The 11099-nt window shown below is 47.4% G+C and overlaps 1 protein-coding gene across 2 annotated transcripts; it reads left to right on the top strand.

Annotated features, from left to right (window-relative positions):
• Positions 1 to 1352: 1352 nt before the first annotated feature.
• On the top strand, positions 1353 to 11019 carry PWWP3A (PWWP domain containing 3A, DNA repair factor). Of its 2 annotated transcripts, none has more exons than XM_079328462.1 (15): positions 1353 to 1436; positions 2769 to 2811; positions 3422 to 3517; positions 4036 to 4127; positions 4367 to 4437; positions 4891 to 5793; positions 6305 to 6418; positions 7050 to 7120; positions 7558 to 7634; positions 8011 to 8071; positions 8314 to 8389; positions 9019 to 9069; positions 9514 to 9944; positions 10564 to 10652; positions 10872 to 11019. In XM_079328462.1, exons 3-15 carry the CDS (start codon positions 3461 to 3463, stop codon positions 10948 to 10950), a joined length of 2172 nt encoding a protein of 723 aa, XP_079184588.1. In that variant the 5' UTR covers positions 1353 to 1436; positions 2769 to 2811; positions 3422 to 3460; the 3' UTR covers positions 10951 to 11019. The 2 variants fall into 2 exon arrangements, with proteins under 2 accessions (XP_079184588.1, XP_079184589.1); XM_079328463.1 differs by having other exon boundaries at positions 1394 to 1815; positions 2178 to 2811.
• The last annotated feature ends 80 nt before the right edge of the window (positions 11020 to 11099 follow it).

Raw genomic sequence — 11099 nt, 5'->3', positions numbered from 1 at the left:
TGGGGTGAGAAGGGCAAAAAAAACCCCCAAAATTGGATGTTTTGCCAAAGGTGAGGCAGCATGATGGACTTGAGGGTGACAGAGCAGGGTCAGGGGATTGAGGTCAGAGCAGTGGGAAGAAAAAAGGATTTTGGGTTTATTTCCAGAAATTAAAACAATTCTGAGTCAGGATCCACCCCAGAGCTCAGCAGGGTTTGGAGAGGAAAAACAGCAGAGAAATGGGGTTCAGGAGGGGTTTTAATTGGGAAAAATATCATTGATTGAGCAGAGCTGCACTTTTTTAAACCAGAGTTTCTCTCCAGTGAGGTGTCCCAGGGGAAAACAAAACAATCCCGTGGGACTCTGCAGCACAGGAGATTCTCCCTTTCTCTTTGCAATTTTTGCAGGAGGGGCAGTTTTTCCATCTCGTTTTTCTAATCCTAAGGGTTGAGCCTTGCAGGGTGCTCAGCTCCAGAGCCCATCCTGCCCTTCAAACTTGTTTCCCAATCCAGTTTTTAACGACTTTTTTCTATCCTTTGACACGAAATGCTGATGAAAACCCCTCACAGGACCAGGCTGAGCATCCCCAGAGCCTGAAGAGCAGGGAAAAGGCTCAGTAGGGGTTGAAAAATTCCCAATCCTGCAGGAAAACGGGAATTACAATTGCTAAACCAGATGGGGACTTTATCTCTTATTAATATTATTATTCCACAGGTATCTGTGTTTGGAGAAAGGAAAAATGCACTCCTGGGAGCCTGGGGAGGTGCGTGTGGGTCTGTTGCTGTTTGCAGAGTGTGTTTGGGTGACAGTTCTGACAGCCAGGTGTTTATAACCGAGACATTGAATAAAGTATCAAATCTCAGAATTTTCATTGTTTTCTTTGGATTGTCAAGACTGAAGATTGGCGTGGAATGGGTCGGAAGGGAATTGAAGGATCATCTTGTCCCGCTTCCTGCCATCCCCAGGGACACCTCCCAGTGTGTCCCAGGTCTCAGCCTGGCACTTCCAGGGCTGCTCGGGGAATCTCATCCAAGAATTTTGGATTAGATCACTTTGGAATGACCTGCGGGGTGTGGGTGGAGCCGCCCGGCCAATGGAAGGTGACCCCGCCCATGCACAGGTGGCACTTTAACCTCCGCCCAGCCCAAACTAGCAAATGACGTCACCTGCCGTGGTAATGACGTCACTCACCCCGTTGCCATGCCGCACACCCACTCGCCCAAACAGAGTGGGCGTGGTTTTCGCTTAATCACCCAATAGAAAATGAGGTGGGAGTGGCTAAGTGAGCAGCTTGCTCTCTGATTGGTTGAGCCGCGTGTTTTGGCCGCGGCGGGGAGGGCGTGGCTCCAGATACGCTCGCTGATTGGTCCGAGGGGCGCTGCCGGGCGGCGCATGCGCAGACCCTCGCGTGGAGGGCGGTGGCGCGCGTGGGGGCGGCGTTGTCGGGAGCGCGCACGGTAACGGTGCCCACCCCTCCCCCCCCATTTAAACCGGGATTTGAGGGGGGGAAATGAGGGTTTGGGGTCGTTACCGGCATCGGGATTGTTTTTTTTTGGAGTCCTGCCTGTCCTCTGACCGGTCCCTCCCGTCACCAGGGAAGGTTTTGGGGGGGCGTCCCCTGTGAGGGGAGGGTTTTGAGGGGTCCCGTTCCTCCACTCACCGGAGTGCTTGGAAGGTTCCATCCCTCACGGAGAGGGGGGCTTGGGGGTCCCGTTCTGCATGGAGGGAGCTCTGCAGGGGGGGTCCCGTCCACTCCCTGCCCTCACCGGGTCGGGTTTGCGGGCCCTGCCCCGACCCTCACCGAGGGCGGGATTTGGGGGTCCCTTCCCTCACCGAGTGAGGGATTTCGGGGGTCGCTCCCCTCTCGGGTTTTGGGGGTCTCTCCCCTCACCCAGTGCGGGATTTGGGGAGTCGTTCCCCTCACGGATTTCGGGGGTCGCTTCCCTCACGGAGTGCAGGATTTTGGGAGTCGCTGCCCTCACCCAGTGCAGGATTTCGGGGGTCTCTCCCCTATTGGATTTCGGGGGTCGCTCCCCTTACGGATTTCGGGGGTCGTTTCCCTCAGGGAGTGCAGGATTTTGGGGATCGCTCCCCTCACGGAGTGCGGGATTTGGGGAGTCGTTCCCCTCACGGATTTTGGGTATCACTCCCCTCACGGAGTGCGGGATTTTGGGGGTCGCTCCCCTCACCCAGTGCAGGATTTGGGTATCACTCCCTTCACCCATTTGCGGGATTTTGGGGGTCTCTCCCCTCACGGGTTTTGGGTATCGCTCCCCTCACCCAGTGCGGGTTTTGGGCATCGCTCCCCTCACCCAGTGCGGATTTTGGGGGTCGCTCCCCTCACCCAGTGCGGATTTTGGGGGTCGCTCCCCTCACCCAGTGCGGATTTTGGGGGTCTCTCCCCTCACGGGTTTTGGGCATCGCTCCCCTCACCCAGTGCGGGTTTTGGGCATCGCTCCCCTCACCCAGTGCGGGTTTTGGGTATCGCTCCCCTCACCCAGTGCGGATTTTGGGGGTCGCTCCCCTCACCCAGTGCGGATTTTGGGGGTCTCTCCCCTCACGGGTTTTGGGTATCGCTCCCCTCACCCAGTGCGGATTTTGGGGGTCTCTCCCCTCACGGGTTTCGGGGGTCGCTCCCCTCACCCAGTGCGGGTTTTGGGGAGGGTCCCATCCCCTCCCTCCCCTCACGTGGGTTTTTGGGGCCGGGCGGCGCCGCCGTTCCGGGCGCCACTAACGGGCCCCGTCCCTCCCTCCTCTCCCTCCCTCCCTCCCTCCCTCCTCCGCCGCAGGGCCGCGATCCCGGAGCCCCGGCCAGCCCAGCACCTGGACCTTGTAAGTACAAGAACATCTTCCCTTTACTATACCTTTTTTTCTTTCTTTATTTTTTTTTAATTTTTTTACAGCCCTTAAGGTACCCCTGAGGCTGCTCTTCTCAGGTTTCTGTTGCAAATCGTGTGTAAAAATTGGGATTAAATTACGTGTAAAGAGTCTATCCGGTTGTTTTTAGGGTGTAGTTCCCTATTTTCAGGGTTTGGTGGCAGGAAGCTGTGGATTGGGCAGGCCCATGGCTGCATTGTGTAATTCCTGATAGTGTTTTCCTCACCTAACACACACAGTGAGAGCCACTTGTGCTCCTGGAATTATGGATTTTATTTATCCTGTTTGGTTGGAAAGACCTAAAAGCCCATCCAGTCCCATCCCTTCCACTATCCCAGGTTGCTCCTCATCCAACCTGGCCTTGGACACTTCCAGGGATGGGGCAACCACAGCTCCTACAGAAAAATAGAATTTAAGCTATAATTTAAGAGAATGCTGCAGGGTGATTTCAGTGCTGTGATCTCAAAGGTAAAACAGTAACAACTGTTAGATCCTGTATTTCCTTCAAAAAAAAACAAAGACCACAATGGACAAGGTGGGTTTATTCCCTTTTTTTTTCCCTCAGAACACCTTGAAATTGCCCTTTACCCCGTGAAGCTCAGCCATGACCGACCAAGAGTTTGTTCTCTGCAAGTGGAAGAGACGTTTGTGGCCAGCCAAGGTAAAAAGGAATGAGGAAATATTTGTGGAGATTTCTTGGAAAGGACTGAAACAGAGCAGGGAGGGAGGGAGAGGTCCCAGCAAACCTGTCTGAGCTTGCCTGGGCTGTGGAGATGCCAGCAGGAAAAATGAAAAGTGCCTGGAATGATGGGATGGAGGGGTTGAGAGGGCAGGGTTGGGTGGGATATTGGGGAAAAATTCCTCACTGTGAGGGTGAGGAAACCATGGAATTGATTTCCAGAGAAGCTGTGGCTGCCCCTTCCCAGGCTGGATGAGGCTTGGAACAGCCTGGGACAGTGGAAAAGTCTCTGTCCAGGACAGGAGTGAGATGAAATGGGATTTAAAATCCCTTCCCACCCAATCCATCCTTGGTTTTTATCATTCTACAATCCTCCATCCTTGGTTTTTATAATTCCACAATCCTAAGGCTCTGTCAAGCTGCTCTTATATAAACATTTTGCTGTTGGTCAGGATTTTAAATGAGGATTTTTTTAAAATTATTTTTCCACTTTTAACCAGGTTCTGTGCAAACCTGGAGTTGCTGGGAGCAGTCCTGTTGCCACCACCAAAAGGATGGGATTTAAAGCTGAAATCCTTGGCTTGGAGAAGCAGTTGAGTGATCTTGTTCCTGTTATTCTTACAGGTTAAAAAATAAGGGAAGGAAATGAATCTTTTTATTTAAAGGTGCCTGTGAGATGGGATCCTGGATTTGCAGAACGTTTAGGTGTTTAAGCCTAAAAAGACCAGGCTGGGGGAGGGAATGCTTGATTTTAAATTTTTTTTTTTTTGCTGTCTGAGAGCAATTCTATGGTGCTGGGAGTGTTTTGGGTGCTGGTTTTTTGTGTTCCAGGGTCAACGTGAGCTCTGCAAACGCTGTTCCCCTGACTGAGGAGCGGATCAAGGACATCGCCTCCACTCTGGGTGAGGAGGGAGTGGCCAAATGTGCTACTTCTTCGCTGCTTTGTTTCTTTTCTAGGTGAAATTTACTGGCAGAAAGACCAAAAAGTGCAGCTTTGTATCTTTTTGGGGTGAAAATTACCCACAGAAACTCAGCCTGGGGGGATAAAATTTTTTTCCATGCTCCTTTTCCATAAAGTTAGAAAATAGGTTAAAAATGATCATTTTCCTCTTGCTTGGAGTGGTTTGTTGGAGGAATGGTGAAGAAATGTGAGTTTCTCTCAAAATGAGGCACTTCCAGCTTGGTCTTTGTGTCTCCATCCTTTACCTTGGGAATCATGGATGATTTAAATAGTAAATTTATTTTCTTAAAAGAAACAACTACAAGTAACATCTATTATTTCTTTAACAATACATTATATTTACGATAGAATAACGATGATAATTAGATTTATTATTTTTTTTTTTCCTCATCAGAGCAAAAGAAAAGCATGAGTGAGGCCGTGGAGGAGCTGCAATATCGTTGTTCCCTTAAAATTGCTCTGGATATTCTCCATCAGACTGACTCAGGCAGTGAAATGTCACCTGCAGAAGGACCAAACCCTGAATTTTCTTGGGAGAAATCTTCCCCAGCCACCCCCTCCTACGGCTTCTTGCTGCGCTCTCGCTCTAAAAAATCAGAACCTGAGGCTGCCAAGAGGAAAGGGAAACCCCAAAAGAACTGTGGGGTGAAGGAGGATCCTAAAACATGGAGCCAGGGAGGTTCTGTGCTTACAGAGGGGACTGGAAAAGCACCTGGGGGTGGCACAAGCCCTGCCAGGTGCAGTGCCAGGGACTCGTGGGTGGCACCAGCCCCTGAGAGTCACAAGTGTCAAAATCCTGAGCTCAAATCCTCACCCAGACACAGGAAAATCCAAGGCAAAGCAGAGAATGGAGTCTCCTGTCAACCAAAGGCTGGGAGAAGTCAGCAAGGGAGGAAAAGAGGGTGCAGGGGTGAATCTCCCCAGGGTGAAGCACAAGTGGCTCCTGAGGAGGGGTCTGCACCTGTCCTCTCAAAATCTGGCACTGTGGAACCTTCCAGCAAGGCAGGAACTCAGCCTGAGGGAGCATCCCTGGATCCCTCCTGTGAAACTGCCTCGGATGAGTTGGAGAAAAGCATCAGCAGTGAGAGTGAGAGCCTGGCAAAGCAGCTGGATGGGAGGAGAGAGGCAGAGGCTGGAAAACACCTGGATGGGGCCTCAGGCACAGAGAGGAAATGCAGGAACCACCCTGGATCCTCACCTGGGCCCTCTGGTGCCTCCCCTCAGCCCCAGGAGGAGGAAAAACAGGAACCCTCACAGCTGGCTGGGAATAAAGCTCCTGACTCTGAGGAAGATGAAGGTGGGCAAATCCCTTGGGGGCAGGGAATTCTTCATCCCAAGTGGGTGCTGAGCTCTGTCACTCACCTGGCAATGGTGCTTTGCTCTGGGGGCAGTGGCTCTGGAATTGCTGGTTTGGTTCCTTTTGGTTTCTATTCCTGGGAAGCAGAAGTGTTGATCCCTTCAGTGCTGGGTGGTGTTTGGGTTGTTTGGAATTGTTTGGGGTTTTCATTGAAAGCTGCTGGTTTCTTAGTTGTTTTGGTTTTTTTTTTTTTGTCTGGGGTTTTTTTTTTTTTAGCTCAGTCTTGTTTTCCTTTGCTGCTCTCTGATAAATTGAGATTAAATATTTTTAAATGAGCAGGTGCAGGGTCCTGAATCCAGCCCTAGCCCTGTCCTTCTTTTACCACATGATCAGAGAATTAGGATTCTCTAATTAGGAGTGTGCAGGTGTGTCAGGACCCTCTGGGGTCACACTCAGGTGTGTCTCACCTGCTCTGAAGCTGATCCTGGGTTTTTCCTGGTGCTGTTGGCAGGGCTGGATCCCTCTGGGATGTGTTCCAGGAGAGTTTCCTCAGAGAGCCTCTCCCCACTCTCCCCTCTGACAGATGAAGAGGAGGAAGATTTGCCAAGTTTTCTGTCCTATCAAGGTGAGACACCAGCAGTGAGAAACCTCCTCTGAGTGTGCCTGCAATCCATGGCATTCCAGGAGGGAATCCAGCTGTGCCCAGCCTTGGGATTAAATGCATTTCCTGGGTCCATTTTCATTTCAGTTTGCTGCAAAATGGAATGAAAAATCCTTGAAACTGAGCAAGGGCCTGGGATTGAAGTTACTGGCTCAAAGATCCCTGTGCTGCATTTTGGGGTCGCTGTAAAAACACTGAAGAGAAACTCTTGGAGTTTCTCTTCAAAAGTTTTAAAATATATATATGTATATAATAGTTAGCTGACAATATGGATATAAAGAGTAAAATATCCTAGAATAACTTTATAATACTTGTATCCCCAATTGCCTGTTCTGTTTGTGTTAAATGCTGCAACTTTAAAAATAATTCCAAAGATAAAAAAGGGGAAAAAAAGAAGTGCAAAGTTTATTATCAAAGACTCCACTTGCTCCCCCACATCTCTCACACAAAATTCATATTTCTACCCAATTTCAACCAAAACCACAACATCTTTTGTTGTGAAGAATAATTTCTCTTGAAGGAGAAGAAGAGAGGGGCAGCATCTATCTTATTTTATCATTTTTAAATTGAAAATTTCCTTTCTTTTTCATGCCAGAACCCAAATTCTTCGAGGAAGGGATGTTTGTGTGGTGCAAGCTGCGACGCTACCCCTACTGGCCAGCCGTGGTAAGAGCAGCTCCTGCCTCCTCACATCCTGCAGATAAGGAACAATTCCCCCTTCTGGAGAGACTTTTGCCCTTCCTGAAAGTGTTAAACACCTTCTAGTAGAAGCATTTCAGGATTGATAGGAGTAAATGTGTGCTAAAAGTGCTCAAAGTGTGATAAATTCACACCTCTTGGTGTAGAGAACTGGGTTATCTCAGTTTTTTTTTTTTATCATGGAGCAGGATTTTGTTCCCAATTTGCAATTTGTGCACTAAAAATGCTCCCTTGGGGGAATTGATTGCTGCTTCCACTTGATTTTTTTTTTTATTTTATTTGTGTAATAAAAGAAAGTTGCACTAATAGGAGAGATTTAAGTGTGGGTTGTGGTGGGTGATTCTACAGAAAAATATCTCTGCTGTAGCAGGATTAGGATTTTTGAGGCTTTATCCTCTCTCCAGGTGAAAGCAGTGAAGAGGAAACACCGAAGGGCCTGTGTGCTCTTCATAGATGGCACCACAAACGAGAAGAAAAAAGGGTAAATGTGGATTTTCATCCCATCCTGAATTGCCAGGCTGTAACTCCCTGCCCTGTGCTCATTTCCTGGTGCAGGGTGAGGACAGTCTGGGAGGGAGGGGCTGGGCCAGGTGAATCAAAAACAAAAAAAAAAAACCAAAACCAAACCCTCCCTGCAATGCAGCCAGTGTTTTCCTTGTGCTTTAAGTTTTTTAAAACCACGTATTTCTCATTTGTTAGAAAGTTCCATACATTTAACTTGCTCTGGAAGCAAAAACCATTAAAATTTGTGCTTCCTAATTCCTTGGGAAATGGGATTTTCAGGAAGAAGCAGAACTGCAGTAAATAAACAGGGAAATGGGGTGTTAAAGGCACCTCTGACTGTGTTTCTTTAAAAGTTTCTCAGTGTCTCTGAAGAGCCTGAAGCACTTTGACTGTAAGGAGAAGCAGGAGCTCATTGTGAGTATCCCAGAGATGTGGAATTGCAGAGGTTGGGCAAATACAGTGGGAAATGCAGGATATAAATGGCCAGGGGGGGAATGTGGGGTTGGACCTTCTCTCCTCCCTGTGACAGCTCTTGCAAGAGATTTTTGGGAAGAAAAAAATTGTCATGAACCATTTTTGTCCCCTGCTTGGTGTCCTGAGCTGAAACTCTTGGAGAGCTGCTGGATTTGGGACAGAAAATGCTCCTTGTTTTGCAGGAACGAGCCAAGGAGAATTACTGCAGGGAAATCGAGTGGTGCCTCCAGCTGATCCTGGACTATCGGATCCGAGTGGGTGAGGAATCCATGGAATCACCAAATGCTGGAGTGCTTTGGGTGGGAGGGACCTCAAACCTCATCCAATCCCCCCTTTCCTGGGCAGGGTCTCCTCCCACTGCCCCGGGCTGCTCCAAGCCCTCCCAACCTGGCCTTGGGCACTCCCAGCTTCTCTGGGATCCACCACACTCCTCAAGAGTTTGGGTTCTGACATGAAAAAGAAGGCAAGTTTTCAATTTAAAAACAATAAAACAAGAGAAATGCTGCCCCTCTCTTCCTCTCCTCCAAGAGAAACTTCTCTTCACAGCAAAAGATGTTGTGGTTTTGGTTGAAATTGGGTAGAAATATTAATTTTGTGTGAAAGATGTGGGGGAATAAGTGCAATCTTTGAAAATAAACTTTGCACTTTTTTTTTTTTTTCCCCTTATCTTTGGAATTATTTTTAAAGCTGCAGAATTTAACACAAACAGAACAGGCAATTGGAGATACAAGTATTATAAAGTTATTTTAGGATATTTTACTCTTTATCCTCATATTCTCAGCTTACTAATATATATCTATATTGATACTGAGATCCACCAGGAAAAGGGACCCCCAAGCTTTGATTCCTGAGTGGAACTGATCACTGCCCCTGTTTTGGATTTTTAGGATGTCATTCTTTCACTGGGTCCTTCCTGGAGTATTTTGCTGCTGATATCAGTAAGTGATTCCATCCCTTTGGGAATTTTTTTCTCTTGGCTGGGTCAATGTAGCTCCAACATTTACACACAAAGTGACTTTGGCACCACACCCAGAGAGGGGATGCTGGTAAATTTATAACTTGTTGCAATTAAGGGTTTAATAAATTAAATAAATCCTGGTGGTTCAAGACAATCAGGTCATGGAATCAGAGAATAGTTGGAGTTGTGAGTGGTTCCTTACGTTGCAGAGTCCATGTCAACTCCCTAATATTTTTAGTTTTTCTTTAAGGCAAATAAATATTTTAGGTGCTGGTTTTTTTAACCTCTTTGGTAGGAAAGGAAGAAAAACTCTCAACAATAAAATTCCTTATTATCTATTGATGTAGCTTTGAAAACTCTTTTTTTTTTTTTAATATAAAGTATATTTACATTTAAATATCACTTCTTGTGATTTCTCTCTCAGGTTACCCAGTGAGAAAAGAGAGATACCAGAGTGTGGTGCAGATGGCATTCCCAAAAACAGAGGAGGAAGGGGCTGGAGAGTCTTCCTCACACACCTCCCCCCAAAAACCCCCCAGGAGGCTGCTCCCTGACAGAACCAGAGCTGCCAGGGACAGGGAGAACAAAAAACTGGTGGAGTTCATAGTGAAGAGAAAAGGAGCTGAAGAACATCTGCTGGGGATCCTGAAAAGTGGGAAACGATCCCGCTGGCTGAAGGAATTCCTGAATTCTCGTCGTTACGTGACCTGTGTGGAGACTTACCTGGAGGATGAGGAGCAGCTGGACCTGGTGGTGGGTTACCTGAAGGAGGTCTACAGGGAGATGGACACCAAGAAGCTGCACAGGATCCTGGGGGATGGCATCAGGTTCATCTCAAATGTGCTTTTACCTGAGGTGAGGCAGCCTGAAACAAGGGGGAGATGATAAATGACATTAATTCCAATTATTTATTCCTTTGCTGTGATGTGGGGAGAGTTCCCAGAACTGAGCCAGGCAGGAATATTCACCCCTGCCCTACAGAATGAGTCACTCAAATGCTGATTTTTTAGCACAGAAAGGAGAAGCTTCAGGTGGTTTGTTGTTTTTAAAAGCTTCAAAGCTTCGTTTTGGGGGTTTTATTTTAATTTGGCAGCTTCTCAGGGTTCCCTCAGTCCTTGGTGTGTGTCCAGGTGGGGGGTGGTGTGTTGGCTGTTTTCACACTTGTTGTGGATACCTTGTGTTCTTCCCAGGAATTTTCCCAGGAGAACATTAACTGGTGTAGAAACAAAATTACTGTGAAGAATATTTTAATCTGAGGATAGAAATACCCCCCAGGGGATGGTACTGAACAATTTCCTATTATTTATTTAAGAATTTCAGGCCCTCAGTGAGTGGTTTCATCCAAGTTTTCCAAGTAACTGAGGAACCCTTTTCTCAAAACGTGCTCAGCTGAGGCAGTTTCAAATCCCTGGCTGTGATTTAGCTTTGCTTATTGATTATTATTATTATTATTAATTGTTCAATGCTTTTCTAGGCCATCATCTGTGCCATTGCTGCTGTGGATGACATTGATTATGAGAAGGCAGAGGAGAAGTACATTAAAGGACCACCTGTGAGCAAAAGGTAGATTTATTTTCAGGATTTTCAAGGTTTTATGGAGTTGGACACAAAAAAAGGTTTGAGGTGAGGACAGGAGAGCTCAGTGTCCTCCTCCTGTAAGGGACAAAACATGGAAAATATTCCAGCTGAGCTACTCCAACACTGCAGATTTAATTTGTCCAGGTGATGTAATCTGGACAAATAACATCCTGTTTTAAATGAAAAACTCATTTTTCTTTCCAGAGAGAGAGACCTGTTTGATGAGCAAGTCATGGGAAACAGCAAAAAGCTGAAGACAGAGGCAGAGCCTGCAGAGAGCTGAGGAGTGGCCAGGGCTGCCCAGTGTAAATAACCAGTGGTGATTTCTATAAAATGTGGCATTCTTTGTAAAGTCTGTGTGTACATTCCCAAATATTCTGCTCTCAGCCCTTGCTGCTTCCTGTGGCCTCAGCATTTCAGGATCCTCATCCA

Source organism: Erithacus rubecula (assembly GCF_903797595.1).
Source record: "Erithacus rubecula genome assembly, chromosome: 28".
In the NCBI taxonomy this organism is placed as follows: domain Eukaryota; kingdom Metazoa; phylum Chordata; class Aves; order Passeriformes; family Muscicapidae; genus Erithacus; species Erithacus rubecula.
The sequence above is the reverse complement of the archived record's forward strand: the minus strand, read 5'-3'. Positions and strand labels throughout refer to the sequence as shown.

Excerpts from the sequence above, each read along its gene's own strand:
- PWWP3A (XM_079328462.1), top strand. The coding sequence starts at position 3,461 with ATGACCGACCAAGAGTTTGTTCTCTGCAAGTGGAAGAGACGTTTGTGG. Across the intron at positions 7,635-8,010 it reads ACAAACGAGAAGAAAAAAGG|TTTCTCAGTGTCTCTGAAGA; the intron begins GTAAATGTGGAT and ends TTTCTTTAAAAG. Across the intron at positions 8,390-9,018 it reads GGACTATCGGATCCGAGTGG|GATGTCATTCTTTCACTGGG; the intron begins GTGAGGAATCCA and ends TTGGATTTTTAG.